The sequence below is a fragment of the Oncorhynchus masou genome, chromosome 18, assembly GCF_036934945.1.
Source record: "Oncorhynchus masou masou isolate Uvic2021 chromosome 18, UVic_Omas_1.1, whole genome shotgun sequence".
NCBI classification, from domain to species: Eukaryota; Metazoa; Chordata; class Actinopteri; order Salmoniformes; family Salmonidae; genus Oncorhynchus; species Oncorhynchus masou.
Genome location: NC_088229.1, coordinates 19101372 through 19123385, shown reverse-complemented (window position 1 = coordinate 19123385; position 22014 = coordinate 19101372). Strand labels below are relative to the sequence as shown.

Sequence of the window (22014 nt, the reverse complement as noted above, 5' to 3'; positions counted from 1 at the left end):
GAAGGATAGAATAACAATCATCATGGAATTGGAAATGGATCCTAATCTCATCACCACGTGACACACAACTCAGTATTTTTCCATTGTAACAAACTAAATTGTAATAATTTATCCATTACAGATTATTTTATAAAGTGTCATTTTGACTTAAGCTCTTTCAGTTCCATTTACTTTTCTCTGGCTTTTTGTTGATGGAAAATGTTATCGGTGTCTCTGACGAACATAATAGATAAGGCTTTTATACAGGGCAATAAAAGCTTGATTGAGAAAGTCATCAGACAAGTTAATCAATCACAGGAAGAACATACGCATTATGAATTCCTGAGAAATGCAATGAAAGTCACCTGACTCATAAAGCAACATTTGTTTATTTTATAATATCATTCACAGTAAGGGAGGATACTTCCTGTTTTACAGTCACAATAGATATGGTTTAGATGTAAGGTTCTGTATTTCCTTCATCAACCTTGTGTTCTGTTTCGTTGTGTTCTTGAGCGTAGCCCTGTTTCTTTGTGTTCTTGAATGTAGCCCTGTCTTTCATTTTTGTTCATTGATTTCACCTGTGTTAGTTACTCACCTGGTCTCATCAGCTACTTATTTAATTCAGTTCATTCTGTTTGTGCCTTTAAGGTATTGTTCGTTTTGACTCTACTAAGCCTTTTCTTAGCTTGTTTGTGAGAACCAGTTATAGCCTTCAGTCCTAGATTTGATTCACCTGCTTGTTTGCCTACCTGTGTATGACCATTGCCTGCCTGTGACCATGGTTCCTGCCTTCTGCAAAGGTGAAATAAACACCTGCTGCGCTCTGCGTGTGACACTACACCTTTTTCTCCCTGAGAATTCATTACAGATGATCAATACAGGCAAATGAATAGGCCTACCCTAAGACAAATAATTGATGGAAATGTATGAACAAGACTATGTATTTTGCCGCTAAAATATATGATAAAATAACACATCCCCACTTGCAGACCAGACAGGATCTGGTGGCTGTTGGGTAGGGAATTAGTATCTGTCTCAGGTAAATACATTTAAAAAAAAAATCTCCCTGTAAAAAACAATATTAGTAGATTAATATTAGATTAGATTAGGTGATTGTGTCATTATGATAAGAAATGCAAATGTTTATTTTAGGATTACATGATGTCACTTAAGGTCCTTTCATAATGTGAACCATATTGAACATGTGATGTTTCAAACTTCCATAACACAATCATTACTGCCCTCCTGTGGCTAACTGTAACTCTTCACATCCTCACTGGCACCTAGATTTCAACTATTATTTTGTGTCAAGACAATTTAAAATATATTAAATATAATATAATCCTACCTTTAGCCTTTGTATAGGTAAGTAGATAGCCATTTCTATATTTGTAATGTCTCTGAAGGATGTTATATGTTATATGTTATATGACGACAATGACAAAAGAGTTAGCTAAAGTACATATCTGCGACTAAGTAAAACAAAGTGGTCAGTTTGCCAAAGGAATCTTTCTGTTGTCATAGAGACTGTTGAATCACACTTGTGTAGGTCTGCACTTGTGCACAAGACACACAGCTGCTATCAGAGTAGCCAGGAAAAGCCAGCGCAGGACCTCATACCAAACAGGCAACAATTCCCATGCCCTGAAAAACAAACAAAAAGAGTTATGATTGAAAATCGCTCATTGAAAATGAAATTCCACATTACATACAGCAGTAGTCTAAAGATTGAATTCCCACAGCAACATACACAGTACAATTGTTAAGAGTTCACAGTACATCCTTTATTTGAAAACTGACACCTTCATCTATACCCAGTGGTGGAAAAAGTACCCAAATGGCATACTTGAGTAAAAGTATAGATACCTTAATATAAAGTTACTCAAGCAAAAGTCACCCAGTAAAATACTACTTGAGTAAAAGTCTGAAAGTATTTGGTTTTATATATACTTAAGTATCAAAAGTAAATGTAATTGCTAAAATATACTTAACTATCTAAAGTAACAATATAAATCATATAGAATTCCTTATATTAAGGAAAGGCAACGGCACCATTTTCTTGTTTTTAAAATGTAGTGATAGCCAGCGGCACACTCCAACACTCAGACTCTATTTTTTTGTTAATCATACGCTGACCAACTGGCAAGTGTCTTCACTGACATTTTCAACCTCTCCCTGTCCGACTCTGTAATACCAACATGTTTTAAGCAGACCACCACAGTCCCTGTGCTCATGAACACTAAGGTTACCTGCCTAAATGACTACCGACCCGTAGCACTCACATTTGTAGCCATGAAGTGCTTTGAAAGGCTGGTCATGGCTCACATCAACACCATCATCCCAGAAACCCTAGACCCACCCTAATTTGCATACTGCCCCAACAGATCCAATGATGATGCAATCTCTATTGCACTCCACACTGCCCTTTCCCACCTGGACAAAAGAAACACCTATGTGAGAATGCTATTCATTGACGACAGCTCAGTGTTCAACACCATATTGCCCTCAAAGCTCATCACTAAGCTAAGGACCCTGGGACTAAACACCTCCCTCTGCAACTGGATCCTGGACTTCCTGACGGACTGCCACCAGGTGGCTTGGATAGGTAACAACACATCCGCCATGCTGATCCTCAACACAGGGGCCCCTCAGTGGTGAGTGCTCAGTCCCCTCCTGTACTCCCTGTTCACTCATGACTGCACGGCCAGGCACGACTCCAACACCATTAAATTTGCCAATGACACAACAGTGGTAGGCCTAATCACTGACAACGACAAGACAGCCTATAGGGAGGAGGTCAGAGACCTGGCCGTGTGGTGCCAAGACAACAACCTATCCCTTAACGTGATCAAGACAAAGGAGATGATTGTGGACTACAGAAAAAAGAGGACCAAACGCCCCCATTCTCATTGACGGGGCTGCAGTGAAGCAGGTTGAGAGCTTCAAGTTCCTTGGTATCCACATCACCAACAAACTAACATGGTCCAAGCACACCAAGACAGTCCTGAAGAGGGCGTGACAAAACCTACTCCTCCTCAGGAGACTGAAAAGATTTGGCATGGATCCTCAGATCCTCAAAAGGTTCTACAGCTGCACCATCGAGAGCATCCTGACTGGTTGCATCACTGCCTGGTATGGCAACTGCTCGGCCTCTGACCGCAAGGCACTACAGAGGGTAGACTCCTGAACATCTAGTCAAATGGCTACCCAAACTATTTGCAGTGCCCCCCTCACCCCTCCACTGCTACTCTCTGTTTTCATCTATGCATTGTCACTTTAATAACTCCACCTAAACTCAGCAACAACAAAAAACATCCTCTCACTGTCAACTGCGTTTATTTTCAGCAAACTCAACATGTGTAAATATTTGTATGAAAATAACAGGAATCAACCACTGAGACATAAACTGAACCAGTTCCACAGACATGTGACTAACAGATATGGAACAATGTGTCCCTGAACAAAGGGAGGGTCAAACTAAAAAGTAACAGTCAGTATTGCGTCTCCTCCTCATGGACTGCATCAGATTTGCCAGTTCTTGCTGTGAGATGTTACCCCACTTTTCCACCAAGGCACCTGCAAGTTCCCGGACATTTCTGGGGGGAATGGCCATTATCCCTGGTGAGACAAAACCGCAACTCGTCAGTGAAGAGCACTTTTTGCCAGTCCTATCTGGTCCAGTGACGGTAGATTTGTGCCCATAGGCAACATTGTTGCCGGTGATGGCTGGTGAGGACCTGCCTTATAACAGGCCTACAAGCCTTTTGTCCAGCCTCTCTCAGCCTATTGCGGACCGTCTTCGCACAGATGGTAGGGATTGTGCATTCTTGGTGTAACTCGGGCAGTTGTTGTTGCCATCCTGTGAGGGTGTTGTTACACGTGTTCTGCCACTGCGAGGACAATCAGCTGTCCGTCCTGTCTCCCTGTAGCACTGTCTTAGGCATCTCACAGTATGGACATTGCAATTTATTGCCCTGGCCACATCTGCAGTCGTCATGCCTCCTTGCAGCATTCCTAAGGCACGTTCACGCAGATGAGCAGGGACCCTGGGTATCTTTCTTTTTGTGTTTTTCTGAGTCAGTAGAAAGGCCTCTTTAGTGTCCTACATTTTCCTAACTGTGACCTTAATTGCCTACCGTCTGTAAGCTGTTAGTGACTTAATGACCGTTCCATAGGTGCATGTTCATTAATTATTTATGGTTCATTGAAGAAGCATGGGAAACAGTGTTTAAACCCTTTACAATGAAGATCTGTTATTTGGATTTTTATGAATTATCTTAGAAAGACAGGATCCTGAAAAGGGGAAGTTTATTTTTTTGTTGAGTTACATGTACAGTCGTGGCCAAAAGTTTTGAGAATGACACAAATATTAATTTTCACCAAGTCTGCTGCCTCAGTTTGTATGATGGAAATTTGCATATACTCCAGAATGTTATGAAGAGTGATCAGATGAATTGCAATTAATTGCAAAATCCCTCTTTGCCATGCAAATTAACTGAATCCCCCAAAAACATTTCCACTACATTTCAGCCCTGCCACAAAAGGACCAGCTGACATGTCAGTGATTCTCTCGTTAACACAGGTGTGAGTGTTGACGAGGACAAGGCTGGAGATCACTGTCATGCTGATTGAGTTTGAATAACAGACTGGGGGCTTCAAAAGGAGGGTGGTGCTTGGAATCATTGTTCTTCCTCTGTCAACCATGGTTACCTGCAAGGAAACACATGCTGTCATCATCGCTTTGCACAAGAAGGGCTTCACAGGCAAGGATATTGATGCCAGTAAGATTGCACCTAAATCAACCATTTATCGGGTCATCAAGAACTTCAAGGAGAGCGGTTCAATTGTTGTGAAGAAGGCTTCAGGGCGCCCAAGAAAGTCCAGCAAGCGCCAGGACTGTCTCCTAAAGTGATTCAGTTTCAGGAACGGGGCACCACCAGTACAGAGCTTGCTCAGGAATGGCAGCAGGCAGATGTGAGTGCATCTGCACACACAGTGAGGCAAAGACTTTTGGAGGATGGCCTGGTGTCAAGAAGGGCAGCAAAGATGCCACTTCCCTCCAGGAAAAACATCAGGGACAGACTGATATTCTGCAAAAGATACAGGGATTGGACTCCTGAGGACTGGGGTAAAGTCATTTTCTCTGATGAATCCCCTTTCCGATTGTTTGGGGCATCCGGAAAAAAGCTTGTCCGGAGAAGACAAGGTGAGCGCTACCATCAGTCCTGTGTCATGCCAACAGTAAAGGATCCTGAGACCGTTCATGTGTGGTGTTGCTTCTTAGCCAAAGGAGTGGGCTCACTCACAATTTTGCCTAAGAACACAGCCATGAATAAAGAATGGTACCAACACATCATCCGAGAGCAACTTCTCCCAACCTTCCAAGAACAGTTTGGTGATGAACTTTTCCAGCATGATGGAGCACCTTGCCATAAGGCAAAAGTGATAACTAAGTGGCTCGGGGAACAAAACATCAATATTTTGGGTCCATGGCCAGGAAACTCCCTACACCTTAATCCCATTGAGAACTTGTGGTCAATCCTCAAGAAGCGGGTGGACAAACAAAATAAAATTCTAACAAACTCCAAGCATTGATTATGCAAGAATGGTCTGCCATCAGTCAGGATGTGGCCCAGAAGTTAATTGACAGCATGCCATGGCGGATTGCAGAGGTCTTGAAAAAGAAGGGTCAACACTGCAAATATTGACTCTTTGCATTAACTTCATGTAATTGTCAATAAAAGCCTTTGACACGTATGAAATGCTTGTAATTATACTTCAGTATTCCATAGTAACATCTGACAAAAAATATCTAAAGACCCTGAGGCAGCAGACTTTGTGAAAATTAATTTGTGTGTCATTCTCAATACTTTTGGCCACGCTTTACATACTACGTCAACTAACCAGTGCCCCCCCACATTCACTCTGTATCGGTACCCCCATGTACAGTGCCTTGAGAAAATATTCACCCCTTTGGCATTTTTCCTATTTTGTTGCCTTAAAACCTGGAATTAAAATAAATGTTTTGTGGGTTTGTGTCATTTGATTTACACAACATGCCTCCCACTTTGAAGATGCAAAATATTTTTTATTGTGAAATAATACAAAAAAAGCAGGAAAAGTGAGCGTGCATAACTATTCACTTCAAAGTCAATACTTTGTAGAGCCACCTTTTGCAGCAATTGCAGCTGCAGGTCTCTTGGGATATGTCTCTATAAGCTTGGTACATCTAGCCACTGGGATTTTTGCCCATTCTTCAAGGCACAACTGCTCTAACTCCTTCAAGTTGGATTGGTTCCTGCTGGTGTACAGCAATCTTTAAGTCATACCACAGATTCTCAATTAGATTGAGGTCTGAGCTTTGACTCGGCAATTCCAAGACATTTTAATGTTTCCCCTTTAAACCACTCGAGTGTTGCTTTAGCAGTATGCTTAGGGTCATTGTTCTGCTGGAAGGTGAACCTATCAAATTTCTGGAAGACTGAAACAGGTTTCCCTCAAGAATATCCCTGCATTTAGCGCCATCCATCATTCCTTCAATTCTGACCAGTTTCCCAGTCTCTGCCGATGAAAAACATCCCCACAGCATGATGCTGCCACCACCATGCTTCACTGTGGGGATTGTGTTCTCGGGCTGATGAGAGGTGTTGGGTTTGTGTAAGACATAGCGTTTTCCTTGATGGCCAAAAATCTCAGTTTTAGTCTCATCTGACCAGAGTACCTTCTTCCATATGTTTGGGGAGTCTCCCACATGCCTTTTGGCAAACACCAAACATGTTGCTTATTTATTCTATAAGCAATGGCTTTTTTCTGTCCACTCTTCCGTAAAACCCAGCTCTGTGGAGTGTACGGCTTAAAGTGGTCCTATGGACAGATACTCCAATCTCTGCTGTGGAGCTTTGCAGCTCCTTCAGGGTTATTTTTGGTCTCTTTTTTGCCTCTGATTAATGTCCTCCTTGCCTGGTCAGTGAGTTTTGGTGGGCGGCCCGCTCTTGGCAGGTTTGCTGTGGTGCCATATTCTTTCCATTTTTTTAAATAATGTATTTAATGGTGCTCCATGGGACGTTCAACGATTCTGATATTTTTTTGTAACAGAACCCTGATCTGTACTTCTCCACAACTTTGTCCCTGACCTGTTTGGAGAGCTCCTTGGTCTTCATGGTGCCATGGTGCGCATCTTGCTTAATGGTTTTGCAGACTCTGGGGCCTTCAGAACAGGTGTATGTATACTGAGATCATGCGACAGATCATGTGATACTTAGATTGCACACAGTTGGACTTTATTTAACTAAATATGTGACTTCTGAAGGTAATTGGTTGCACCAGATCTTATTTAGGGGCTTCATAGCAAAGGGGTGAATACATACAGTGGGGAGAAAAAGTATTTGATACACTGCCGATTTTGCAGGTTTTCCTACTTACAAAGGTCTGTCATTTTTATCATAGGTACACTTCAACTGCGAGATGGAATCTAAAACAAAAATCCAGAAAATCACATTGTATGATTTTTAAGTAATTAATTTGCATTTTATTGCATGACATAAGTATTTGATACATCAGAAAAGCAGAACTTAATATTTGGTACAGAAACCATTGTTTGCAATTACAGAGATCATACGTTTCCTGTAGTTCTTGACCAGGTTTGCACACACTGCAGCAGGGATTTAGGCCCACTCCTCCATACAGACCTTCTCTAGACCCTTCATATGGACTTTCAGCTCCCTCCAAATATTTTCTATTGGGTTCAGGTCTGGAGACTGGCTAGGCCACTCCAGGACCTTGAGATGCTTCTTACGGAGCCACTTCTTAGTTGCCCTGGCTGTGTGTTTCTGGTCGTTGTCATCCTGGAAGACCCAGCCACTGAGGGAAGGAGGTTGTTGGCCAAGATCTCGCAATACATGGCCCCATCCACCCTCCCCTCAATACAGTGCAGTCATCCCGTCCCGTTTGCAGAAAAGCATCCCCAAAGAATGATGTTTCCACCTCCATGCTTCACGGTTGGGATAGTGTTCTTGGGGTTGTACTCATCCTTCTTCTTCATCCAAACACGGCGAGTGGAGTTTAGACCAAAAAGCTATTTTTGTCTCATCAGACCACATGACCTTCTCCCATTCGTCCTCTGGATCATCCAGATGGTCATTGGCAAACTTCAGACGGGCCTGGACATGCGCTGGCTTGAGCAGGGGGACCTTGCGTGCACTGCAGGATTTTAATCCATGACGACGTAGTGTGTTACTAATAGTTTTCTTTGAGACTGTCGTCCCAGCTCTCTTCAGGTCATTGACCAGGTCCTGCCGTGTAGTTCTGCGCGTATCCCTCAACTTCCTCATGATCATTGATGCCCCACAGGGTGAGATCTTGCATGGAGCCCCAGACCGAGGGTGATTGACCGTTATCTTGAACTTCTTCCATTTTCTAATAATTGCGCCAACAGTTGTTGCCTTCTCACCAAGCTGCTTGCCTATTGTCCTGTAGCCCATCCCAGCCTTGTGCAGGTATACAATTTTATCCCTGATGTCCTTACACAGCTCTCTGGTCTTGGCCATTGTGGAGAGGTTGGAGTCTGTTTGATTGAGTGTGTGGACAGGTGTCCTTTATACAAGTAACGAGTTCAAACAGGTGCAGTTAATACAGGTAATGAGTGGAGAACAGGAGGGCTTCTTAAAGAAAAACTAACAGGTCTGTGAGAGCCGGAATTCTTACTGGTTGGTAGGTGATCAAATACTTATGTCATGCAATAAAATGCAAATTAATTACTTAAAAATCATACAATGTGATTTTCTGGATTTTTGTTTTAGATTCCGTCTCTCACAGTTGAAGTGTACCTATGATTTTAAAAATTACAGACCTCTACATGCTTTGTAAGTTCGAAAACCTGCAAAATCGGCAGTGTATCGAATACTTGTTCTCCCCACTGTATGCACGCACCTGTAATGAACATGATGGTAGACAGAGAGCTGGTTTCAAGTGCAGGGCGCAACAGGTGTTTATTTGTAAAGGACCACAGGAGGAGGCAGGTAGCTGGGTCCAAGGGCAGGAAGAAGGTCAGACACAGGGAGTCCAAAAAGACAACAGTACAGGTAGGGATAGGCTAGTAACGTCGTCCGTGAGATCAGAATATAGGTTGATAACAGTACAGGTAGTGAATAGGCAAAAGGGCGTTGTTAGTGAGGCAGGCAAAAACTATCATACACGGGAGGAGTATCTCACGGGGAAAAACAGCCCCCCGAAAAAGAAGTGTGTCACAAAACAAACAATACCTCACAGTGATGGGGTGCAAAGAAATGAACTAAATAGTGTGTGATAATGACATACAGGTGTGTGAACAGGTGATTAGAATTCAGGGGATTGGGATTTGGAGAGTGAACTGCATTCAGGGGATCTATGTGTTTGAGAGTGTGAGCTGGAAAGTGGGCTGGAAAGTGAGCTGCGTTCAGGGGATCCATGTGTTTGAGGGTGTGAGTTGGAAGCAAATGCTTTTCTTTGAAAAACTCATTTTTGTGCAATTTCTAGCTAGCTACTATTTGAAACTGTGACATGTGTCAGCCGGTTTTCACTGTCTGTCCTCGTGCATTTGTTATTTATGTGTGCCTTCAAAATAAGTGTCCCACAAGCGGTGGGAGTTAAATCATTACATGAAGAGAGTATTCATGGGGATTTTAATTTGAATAACAAATACATTTTTTCAAAACTTTACTATCGCAAATTCTTTATGTGATCTGAGCATTATTCCACAGGCTGTATTGAATCAGGTCGCAGGCCGCATACGGCCCCCGGGTCGGTCTTTCCCAGGCCTGGTCTACACCTCTGCAACCTTTCACAGCACTGTGCCTCTCTGGAAACATTCACTACACTGCAATCAAACAACGTACCACATTTGACCACTGCAAGGGGAAGTCTAACTGCACATGACATGTTAGTTTTAATGTTACATGCACAAGTACAGTGAAATGCCTATCTTGCTAGCTTTAACCTCAACAATGCAGTAATCAATAACAATGTAATACTAAAAATAACAAAAACGCACAAGATATAAAAATAAGAACACGATAAAGTAAGCATACTATATACAGGGTCAGTTTCAGTACCATATGTACAATGTCCAGGCTCCTGGATCGATAGCGGTAGATACAGTATGGATAAGGTGACTAGGCGTCAGGGTATATGATAATCAGAGTAGCAGCAGCAAAAATGATGATTGTATGTGAGTGGGTGTGTTTTGAGTCAGTATTAATGTATGTGCATATTATGTGTTTGAACAAATGATGGAGTGAGTGTTTTGTATGTGTGTTGGAGTATCAGTGTGTGTGGTGTATAGGGCCCTGTGAGTGTGCATAGTTAACACAGACAACCACAGCCACACCCCTCAAGTACTGGACAAATTACAGACATATCACCCGTTATTCTGGACCAATGATTGTCTGCTCTGGAACAATGATTGTATGAATGGACAAAGCTATCGATCACATGGCACCATTCATTCCTACAGTACTTTCGGAAAGAATTCACACCGCTTGAATACTTCCACATTTTTTTACAGCCTTGTTCTAAAATGTATTCAATTGTCAATCTACACACACTACCTCATAATGGCAAAGCAAAAACAGGTTTTTAGAAATGCTTCAGTTTAGGGATTGTGCCAGGTTTCTTCCAGATGTGACATTTGGCATTAAGGCCAAGGAGTTCAATCTTGGTTTCATAAGACCAGAGCTTGCTCTTGTTTCTCATGGTCTGAGAGTCCTTTAGGTGCCTTTTGGCAAACTCCAAGCAAGCTGTCATGTGCCTTTTACTGAGGAATGGCTTCGGTCTGGCCATTCTACCATAAAGGCCTGATTGGTGGAGTGCTGCAGAGATAGTTGTCTTTCTGGAAGTTTCTACCATCTCCACAGAGGAATACATTTGCCAAATGTCTAAAAACCTGTTTTCGCTTTGTCATTATGGGATATTGTGTGTAGATTGATGAGGAACATGTTTTATTTAATCCATTTCAGAAAAATGCTGTAACGTAACAAAATGTGGAAAAAGAGAAGGGGTCTGAATACTTTCAGAATGCACTGTGAATACAATAGTGCATTGATGCCATATTAAGTCAGTTAAGATGGCGTTTAATGGAGACATGCACAGTTTGAGCTACTCAACGACATACATCTGGTGTATTAGAAGCAGTTATTGGTACCGTCACTGTCTTCCAATTATTATTTTTTATTACACAACGATTGACCACGAAGATTGCCATTTTTCCATTTACCATAATGGAGGGGGTACTGTTTTCTGCTAACAATGCCTGCAGTACTGTGGTCGGCCTTGAACTTCCATGGCTTCCGTGAGAGGGGGCAGTCGTTTTCAAATGCTCTGGACCCAGGAACCTGTCTTCACCTAGCAACCAAACACGGTGGAAGTCTCCAAGTGTCTAGATAACCTTTCATCTTTTTCAGCAATGGTAGACTATAAAATAACTCCACCTAGTTCAGTTGCCAACTTTACATGAGCTTGTAGCCTTTTTTGAGGTGAAGTATAGTGTCCATTTATCAAGTTGTTTAGCTAGCTTCATTCAGCACCAAATGGTGTAGACATGCTGAAATGTACAGAGCTTAACCCAGGCTTACCTCCACAACATGTCAAGGCAATGCATATACACAAAATATGAAATTGGCTCAATGCAACGAATGAAGCTAGGCAAAGCAGCAAGGCCTATGTTGACCCTATCCATCAACAGCCAACAGACAATTTCTGTACTGAATGAAATATTACCACTACCTTTTTAAAACCATGTCTATTTTTATTTCCATAATAAAAAGCATGAGCTTGATTTACTGTAGAGAAAATGATTTAGTGTAGAGGTGCTGACTAACGGCGAACAAACTGTAACCTATAATAATATATACTGTATGCAGTGCCTTGCGAAAGTATTCGGCCCCCTTGAACTTTGCGACCTTTTGCCACATTTCAGGCTTCAAACATAAAGATATAAAAGTGTATTTTTTTGTGAAGAATCAACAACAAGTGGGACACAATCATGAAGTGGAACGACATTTATTGGATATTTCAAACTTTTTTAACAAATCAAAAACTGAAAAATTGGGCGTGCAAAATTATTCTGCCCCCTTAAGTTAATACTTTGTAGCGACACCTTTTGCTGCGATTACAGCTGTAAGTCGCTTGGGGTATGTCTCTATCAGTTTTGCACATCGAGAGACTGAAATTTTTTCCCATTCCTCCTTGCAAAACAGCTCGAGCTCAGTGAGGTTGGATGGAGAGCATTTGTGAACAGCAGTTTTCAGTTCATTCCACAGATTCTCGATTGGATTCAGGTCTGGACTTTGACTTGGCCATTGTAACACCTGGATATGTTTATTTTTGAACCATTCCATTGTAGATTTTGCTTTATGTTTTGGATCATTGTCTTGTTGGAAGACAAATCTCCATCCCAGCTGGGGCGGCAGGGTAGCCTAGTGGTTAGAGTGTTGGACTAGTAACTGGAAGGTTGCGAGTTCAAACCCCCGAGCTGACAAGGTCTGTCGTTCTGCACCCTGAACAGGCAGTTAACCCACTGTTCCCAGGCCGTCATTGAAAATAAGAATTTGTTCTTAACTGACTTGCCTGGTTAAATAAAAAATAAAAATACTCCATCAGGTTTTCTTCCAGAATGGTCCTGTATTTGGCTCCATCAATTTTAACCATCTTCCCTGTCCCTGCTGAAGAAAAGCAGGCCCAAACCATGATGCTGCCACCACCATGTTTGACAGTGGGTCTGGTGTGTTCAGGGTGATGAGCTGTGTTGCTTTTCCGCCAAACATAACGTTTTGCATTGTTGCCAAAAAGTTCAACTTTGGTTTCATCTGACCAGAGCACCTTCTTCCACATGTTTGGTGTGTCTCCCAGGTTGCTTGTGGCAAACTTTAAATGACACGTTTTATGGATATCTTTAAGAAATGGAAGAGTGGCAAGAAGAAAGCCATAAAGGCCAGATTTGTGCAATATACGACTGATTGTTGTCCTATGGACAGAGTCTCCCACCTCAACTTTAGATATCTGCAGTTCATCCAGAGTGATCATGGGCCTCTTGGATGCATCTCTGATCAGTCTTCTCCTTGTATGAGCTGAAAGTTTAGAGGGACGGCCAGGTCTTGGTAGATTTGCAGTGGTCTGATACTCCTTCCATGTCAATATTATCGCTTGCACAGTGCTCCTTGGGATGTTTAAAGCTTGGGAAATCTTTTTGTATCCAAATCCGGCTTTAAACTTCTTCACAACAGTATCTCGGACCTGCCTGGTGTGTTCCTTGTTCTTCATGATGCTCTCTGCGCTTTTAACAGACCTCTGAGACTATCACAGTGCAGGTGCATTTATACGGAGACTTGATTACACACAGGTGGATTGTATTTATCATCATTAGTCATTTAGGTCAACATTGGATCATTCAGAGATCCTCACTGAACTTCTGGAGAGAGTTTGCTGCACTGAAAGGAAAGGGGCTGAATAATTTTGCACGCCCAATTTTTCAGTTTTTGATTTGTTAAAAACGTTTGAAATATCCAATAAATGTCGTTCCACTTCATGATTGTGTCCCACTTGTTGTTGATTCTTCACAAAAAAATACAGTTTTATATCTTTATGTTTGACGCCTGAAATGTGGCAAAAGGTCGCAAAGTTCAAGGGGGCCGAATACTTTCGCAAGGCACTGTGTATATATATATATACACTTCTATATATATAAACTTCCAGGAATTTATTGGGTAAAAGACCAACTCTTTTATTTATATATATTTTTGTTGTTGTTACATTTTACCTCCAATGGACTCAGGAGACGAAGGTCAAGTTATGCGTCCTCTGAAACATGGCCCGCCAAACTGCGCTTCTTAACACCCACTCACTTAACCCGGAAGCCAACCGAAACACCATTCAACTGATGACCAAGGTCAGCCTGCAGGCGTCCGGCCGTCCCGAGGAGTCACTAGCGCGCAATGTGCCAAGTAAAACCCCCCCGGCCAAACCCTCCCCTAACCCAGATGACGCTGGGCCAATTATGCGCCGCCCTATGGGACTCCCGATCACAGCCGCATGGATCGAACCCAGGTCTGTAGTAGCACCTCGAGCACTGCGATGCAGTGCCTTAGACCGCTACGCCAGAGGTCCTTATTTTTATATCTTTATTTCCCAAACACATTTCAACCCAATCACAATCACTTTTTGGTATTTTAATCATTTTAGGCACATTTTAACAGGCTCAACACCTAACAAACACTTGCCATTGGCTCAACAATTGGCTCAATTTACCCCATGGCCATTGGCTCAACTTACCCCAAGGCAAACACTTTGTCTATATTAGCCGACACAGGACACAGCTACAACAATGCCCTTTCATTCTAGGTTTAGGACCTCATATTGATGCTTATAGAGACCCAAACTGATGTATAGAACCATCTTAAAATGATCTACTTTGGTTTAGATACAAGCACCATGAAACCTCTAACACAATAAATTCATTTCATTTGGTAAAAATCTATTTTTTGGACCCAACTTGATTACCACTTTTTACATGTGGTTTCTTCCTTCACAAACTCCATGACATGATGACCTCTTTCTAAGTATTTGGTCAAATGGTACATTTTCTGTATTGTTTCCTAGAAACAAGTGTGGCTTAACTTACCCATTTTCCACCCCTTACCCCACTCTCCCCTATATAGTAGTAGTCTTCAGATCTCATTTCTACAGCAGTATACACAGAACAGTTTTTAAGAGTGCACAGTACATCCTGTACTTGAAAGTGGACAACTAAAATATATGCAATCTCTTAACAGCACTACTGCACTGTGCCTCTTAATGCAAACCTTTGCTACACTGCCACCAAACAACAGACATATACAGTATATCACAAAAGTGATTACACCACTCACATTTTTGTAAATATTTGAGTATATCTTTTCATGTGACAACACTGAAGAAATGACACTTTGCTACAATGTAAAGTAGTGAGTGTACAGCTTGTATAACAGTGTAAATTTGCTGTCCCCTCAAAATAACTCAACACACAGCCATTAATGTGTAAAATCGCTGGCTACAAAAGTGAGTACACCCTTAAGTGAAAATGTCCAAATTGGGCCCAATTAGCCAAATCCCCTCCCCGGTGTCATGTGACTCGTTAGTGTTACAAGGTCTCAGGTGTGAATGGGGAGCAGGTGTGTTAAATTTGGTGTCATCGCTCTCACACTCCCTCATACTGACTGGTCACTGGAAGTTCAACATGGCACCTCATGGCAAAGAACTCTCTGAGGATCTGAAAAAAAGAATTGTTGCTCTACATAAAGATGGCCTGGGCTATAAGAAGATTGCCAAGACCCTGAAACTGAGCTGCAGCACGGTGGCCAAGACCATATAGCGGTTTAACTGGACAGGTTCCACTCAGAACAGGCCTCGCCATGGTCGACCAAAGAAGTTGAGTGCACATGCTCAGCGTCATATCCAGAGGTTGTCTTTGGGAAATAGACGTATGAGTGCTGCCAGCATTTGCTGCAGAGGTTGAAGGGGTGGGGGGGTCAGCCTGTCAGTGCTCAGACCATATGCCATACACTGCATCAAATTGGTCTGCATGGCTGTCGTCCCAGAAGGAAGCCTCTTCTAAAGATGATGCACAAGAAAGCCCGCAAACAGTTTACTGAAGACAAGCAGACTAAGGACATGGATTACTGGAACCATGTCCTGTGGTCTGATGAGACCAAGATAAACTTATTTGGTTCAGATGGTGTCAAGCGTGTGTGGTGGCATCCAGGTGAGGAGTACAAAGACAAGTGTGTCTTGCCTACAGTCAAGCATGGTGGTGGAAGTGTCATGGTCTGGGGCTGCATGAGTGCTGCCGGCACTGCTGGAGCTACTGTTCATTGAGGGAACCATGAATGCCAACATGTACTGTGACATACTGAAGCAGAGCATGATCCCCTCCCTTCGGAGACTGGGCTGCAGGGCAGTATTCCAACACGATAACGACCCCAAACACACCTCCAAGACGACCAGTGCCTTGCTAAAGAAGCTGAGGGTAAAGGTGATGGACTGGCCAAGCATGTCTCCAGACCTAAACCCTATTGAGCATCTGTGGGGCATCCTCAAACGGAAGGTGGAGGAGTGCAAGGTCTCTAACATCCACCAGCTCCATGATTTCGTCATGGAGGAGTGGAAGAGGACTCCAGTGGCAACCTGTGAAGCTCTGGTGAACTCCATGCCCAAGAAGTTTAAGGCAGTGCTAGAAAATGATGGTGGTCACACAAAATATTGACACTTTGGGCCAAATTTGGACATTTTCACTTAGGGGTGTACTCACTTTTGTTGCCAGCGGTTTAGACATTAATGGCTGTGTGTTGAGTTATTTTGAGGGGACAGCAAATTTACACTGTTATACACGCTGTACACTCACTACTTTACATTGTAGCAACGTGTCATTTCTTCAGTGTTGTCACATGAAAAGATATACTCAAATATTTACAAAAATGTGAGGGGTGTACTCACTTATGTGATATACTGTACATAACATGCTGACAGATTGATCACATCAAAGGAAGTCTAGCTGCACTGGTTCTTCAAGACATGTCACATTATGTTACTGGGTAACAGGCTTCAGCTCAAGGTGTGCTAATGTGGATCTGGTGGAAATAGATACACAGAGGTTACACAGAGGCTACATAGAGGTGACACGGTTCTGACCTACTGTAATGCCAATCCTGGTGTGTTTGATTGATTGTTGAGGACAGGTTGCTGTTGGTTCCAGGTTGATAGGGTTCTTCTGTCAGATGGCCAGTAGAACGCAGAGGTGTGGCTGTGCTTGTCTTCAGTCTGTCACTACAGTCATAGCTTCTCTGGCCTGGTGGTGTTAAAGTACATATGCATGGATTGGAAATTGTTATTATACTTTACTTTACATTTTATTGTAATGAGAAGCTACATGTTTAGGATAAATTAACTTGGGTGTCTACTTAGTATGTAGTTTTGCTGATGTGTTTTAGTTTTGCTGATTTAATTTGTTCCTACTTAATCAACCACATTCAAAAGTATTTTTTTAGCACTTACCCTCCATAGCAAAACGATAGATGCAGTCCTCCTCAGAGGGCTTCAGAACCTGCACCGAAACCATCCCACTATGCTGGCTGCTCACATCGTTGCTGGCACTGCAGTAGTACTGGCTGTCTTCTTCCACAATGCCACAGTGTAGGTGCAGGTCTGCTGAGCTCTGAAACTGGATGTCCTGGGGTTGGGTGGATTGGTACCAGGTGTACTGGACACTTGTGCCCTTTGCACTAGCACAGTGCACGGTCACAGGCTGGCCCCAGCAAGTGTCTCCCATTGAACTCAGGGGCCATACCATGGGTTTGGACACTGCCACTGGGAGAGAGAGATGTTATTTGGATAATGCAAAAGAAAAGGGGAAGGGGAAACTTTGTCAGTAAAAGTAAAGAGCAAAAATAATCTTACCAAATGTCACAATTAGATTGATGGAAGTCATGATATCAGCATGGATTTTATCAATCCCAACCCAGTACACTCCAGTATCCTCTAACTTGAGATCTGTCATGATGATGACCAACCCCCTTTGCTGTGCATCTATGATCTGAGACCTGTGTCTGAGCTCTCTGTTGGTGAGGTGATCGGAGTCCATTAGAATAACACAGGTCGAACTAGACTCCCCACGACACCAGTACTTCTTACTGAAGAGGTACCGGTTTGTTTGGTACTGGCAGACCAGAATGAATCCACTCCCAACATTGGCCTGGATTACTGTTTTGTCACACTGAAGCTGGACACTTGCTGGGAAAAGAAACACAACAAATAGTTAGATAAATCATCATTGTTGGTCAACAGCCCTTTCAGACCTACAGAATGTCTTTTTAAATATGTTTTGCAGGTTGAAAATAGCATTTTCTGTGTGCTGATGTACACTGGATAGTATTCTGTATGCAGTAAATGATCATCATCAGTGGTGTAAGAAAATATACTGTGCAGGTACATATCTACTTCATATACAGTACCAGTCAAAAGTTTGGACACAACTCCTCATTCAACGGGTTTTCTTTATGTTAGGAATTATATGAATAATGACTAAACAATATCTACATTTTAAATAACTAATGAAACTTATACTCTGTTTTAGTATATCTGATTAACAATATTAATTCATGAGGAAGGGATTGTGGAGCATGTAAGAGAAGACTGGAAGAAGACTGGAAGTGTGGGTTTTTAAGTAAGCAGAAAGGGTTGTTAACCTATGGTTGAATCGACTCAACTTAGCTCTGGGATGTTTAGATAAGGCAGAGTGTGTTTTCTCAGGTTTTCCATTAGCTGGAACTGTCTGCTGAATGGTGACGTCATATTTTGCATATAAATTGTTGTTCGTGGTTACATGGCAGCGTGCTCCAAGAATAAATACTATTATCTCATTTTGATAAGACTGGTCTCTGTCTATTTTATGCAAATAGGAATCATACAAATTCTTATAAAATAGACTGTATAATTAATAGGAATTATGAAATTCCAGTGACACTTTATTTTTACTATTTTTATTTTCAAATATATTTTAGATTTTATATTCTTCAAAGTAGCCACCATTTGCCTTGATGACAGCTTTGCACACTCTTGGCATTCTCTCAACCAGATTCACCTGGAATGATTTTCCAACAGTCTTGAAGGAGTTCCCACATATGCTGAGCACTTGTTGGCTGCTTTTCCTTCACTCTGCAGTCCAACTCATCACAAACCATCTCAATTGGGTTGAGGTCGGGGGGATTGTGGAGGCCAGGTCATCTGATGCAGCACTTCATCACTATCCTTCTTAGCCCTTACACAGCCTGGAGGTGTATTGGGTCATTGTCCTGTTGAAAAACAAATGATAGTCCCACGAAGCGCAAACCAGATGGGATGACGTATCATTGCTGTGGTAGCCATGCTGGTTAAGTGTGCCTTGAATTGTAAATAAATCACTGACAGTGTCACCAGCAAAGCACACCCACACCATCACACCTCATCCATGCTTCACGGTGGGAACTACACATGCGGAGATCATTCGTCCACCTACTCAGCGTCTCACAAAGACACAGCAGTTGGAACCAAAAATCTCAATTTGGACTCATCAGATCAAAGCACAGATTTCCACCAGTCTAATGTCCATTGCTCGTCCTTCTTTGCCCAAGCAAGTCTCTTATTATTATTGGTGTCCTTTAGTAGTGTTTTTGTTTTGCAGTAATTCGACCATGAAGGCCTGATTCACGCAGTCTCCTCTGAACAGTTGATGTTGAGATGTGTCTGTTACTTGAACAATGTGAAGCGTTTATTTGGGCTGCAATTTCTGAGGCTGGTAACTCTAATGAACTTATCCTCTGCAGCAGAGGAAACTCTGGGTCTTCCATTCCTGTGGCGGTCCTCATGAGAGCAAGTTTCATCATAGCGCTTGATGGTTTTTCCGACTGCACTTGAAGAAACGTTCAAAATTCTTAAAATGTTCCATATTGACTGACCTTCATGTCTTAAAGTAATGATTGACTGTCTTTTCTCTTTGCTTATTTGAGCTGTTCTTGCCATAATATGGACTTGGTCTTTTACCATATAGGGCTATCTTCTGTATTCCTCCCCTACCTTGTCACAACATAACTGATGGGCTCAAACGCATTAAGAAGGAAAGAAATTCCACAAATTAACTATTAACAAGGCACACCTGTTATTTGAAATGCATTCCAGGCGACTGTCTCATGAAACTGGTTGAAAGAATTCCAAGAGTGTACAAAGCTGTCGTCAAGGCAAAGGGTGGCTACTTTGAAGAATCTCAACTATAAAATATATTTTGATTTTTTTAATACTTTTTTGGTTACTAAATGATTCCATATGTGTTATTTCCTAGTTCTGATGTCTTCACTAGTATTCTACAATGTAGAAAATAGTACAAATAAAGAAAAACCCTTGAATGAGTAAGTCAAATCAAATCAAATTTATTTATATAGCCCTTCGTACATCAGCTGATATATCAAAGTGCTGTACAGAAACACAGCCTAAAACCCCAAACAGCAAGCAATGCGGGTGTAGAAGCAAGTGTGTCCAAACTTTTGACTGGTACTGTATATAATGGCAACCCTGTTGATAATGATAATGTATATGATTGGAAAAAAGGGTGTGAGCGTTAATCAGACAGAGAAAAAAATCAACACAGTTGTGGTTTGATATCATTATGTAGTCACAGACAGGCGTAAGTAGGACAAACTGTGCTGAATACAGTTTCAGAGGAATTCTACTGTTACTGTATATATGTTCATCCCTGTAAGGGTTGTCGTCGGTGGAAGAAGGATCGGACTAAGGTGCAGCGTGATAAGTGTTCATGATGATTTTTAATTCAAACTCAGAACACTAAACAGAAAATAACAACGTGAATTTACAAAACCGAAACAGTACCGTGTGGCCAAAACACTCACACGGAAACAAACACCCACAAACCAAAAGTATGATTCTTAATCAGATACAATTAACAACACCTGCCTCTGATTGAGAACCACACGAGGCCGAACACAAAAACCAACATAGAAAAACAAACATAGACTGCCCACCCCAACTCACGCCTTAACCATACTAAAACAAAGAATACAAGAAGAGAACTATGGTCAGAACGTGACAATTCCTTTGATATCAAGAAATGTTATGTACAATTGTGAGGGCATGAAAACAGGACATTTCTTTCAAACAAACTGGTTGAAAAGGAACTATAAACACGTTGTAATTACTACATTTAAAAGTTGATTAAAATATACTTACTTTCACAGAACAACAGGAGATAAAGGACTCTCATCATGGTAAGACTAATGTCCTCCACCAGCCGCCTCTATCTCTGAACCTATACAATCGCAATTAAACCTGTGAATGAGGTTATTGTAAGATGAAGTGTCGTTTTGATGATGAGACAGGATGTCACTGAAATGGACTGTGGTTAGTGCGGCATCCTCCTCTGCTAAGAGAGCTTCAGAGGTGTGCAAAATGTATCGCCATGTAGGATGTGAATAGACCCTCTATAACGAGATCCAATTGGCATTATTCAACCTGTTCAATTTCACTGATATACAGTATTAGGCTCAGATGAATTTGGTTTTGGTTTAATCATCCATAATACATAATCTTATATAATGCAACATTAAAATGTATAGGCCTATGCTGCTTCAAATAGTTATTTGTCGGGGGTGGAGAGTACGACTACTTTGAACCATTCTGCTCCAGGACCATTCAAATATGCAATTTTATAGACCTTCCACTATGTGTCACCCTAGTACATAAAGAAAAGGGGAACCTGTTGATTGGTGATCACTGCCAATGTGATTCTTTGTTTTTGAATTTGACTTTATTGAGAAAGTAAAATCCAGATGCTGAAAGTTAAACCAAATTAATCTGACTTTGGTGATACTTGTGTACTGACTCTCCAGCCTAAATTTCCTCCAAATGACTGTAGTGTAATCATGGCAGCTTCCTCACCGTGTTTCTGTAATGCTGGACAATCAGCTGTCTCAGTCGAGTTGAGATAACTGTACCTGTCAGTAGGTAGTTAAACCTCTTCTGTCAGTTGTATCTCCATCAGGTGGCAACACACACAGAGATTACCCACATATATATTACACACTCAGAGATTTCCCACATAGAGATCACACAACCAGAGATTACACACACAGAGATCACACACACAGAGATGACACAAACAGAGATTACACACAGAGACATTGCACACACAGAGATTACACACACAGAGATTACACACAGAGAAATCACACACACACAGCGATTACACACACAGGTATTACACACACAAGCGACAACACAGGAGTTGGTCTGACAATAGTCACTACAAGCAGAAGAGAGAAAGTGAATGTACCAAGTAAGTACTTGTATTAATATATTGTTTATAGAAGACATGACACTGTCAATATAAGTACAACTGGTACTTGAACATTGATTCTCTCTCTCTCTCTCTCTCTCTCTCTCTCTCTCTCTCTCTCTCTCTCTCTCTCTCTCTCTCTCTCTCTC

The 22014-nt window shown here is 41.8% G+C and overlaps 1 protein-coding gene across 2 annotated transcripts; it reads right to left on the bottom strand.

Annotated features, from left to right (window-relative positions):
- Positions 1–361: 361 nt before the first annotated feature.
- LOC135504144 (natural cytotoxicity triggering receptor 2-like) lies at positions 362–20847 on the bottom strand. Of its 2 annotated transcripts, none has more exons than XM_064922467.1 (5): positions 20761–20847; positions 17443–17775; positions 17041–17352; positions 16678–16834; positions 362–1626 (listed from the first exon to the last, which is right to left on the bottom strand). In XM_064922467.1, exons 1-5 carry the CDS (start codon positions 20795–20797, stop codon positions 1518–1520), a joined length of 948 nt encoding a protein of 315 aa, XP_064778539.1. In that variant the 5' UTR covers positions 20798–20847; the 3' UTR covers positions 362–1517. The 2 variants fall into 2 exon arrangements, with proteins under 2 accessions (XP_064778539.1, XP_064778540.1); XM_064922468.1 differs by having other exon boundaries at positions 16682–16834.
- Positions 20848–22014: the final 1167 nt, after the last annotated feature.

Excerpts from the sequence above, each read along its gene's own strand:
- LOC135504144 (XM_064922467.1), bottom strand. The coding sequence starts at position 20,797 with ATGATGAGAGTCCTTTATCTCCTGTTGTTCTGTGAAA. Across the intron at positions 17,353-17,442 it reads CAATCTAATTGTGACATTTG|TGGCAGTGTCCAAACCCATG; the intron begins GTAAGATTATTT and ends TCTCTCTCCCAG. Across the intron at positions 1,627-16,677 it reads CAGGATTGGCATTACAGTAG|GGCATGGGAATTGTTGCCTG; the intron begins GTCAGAACCGTG and ends TTTGTTTTTCAG.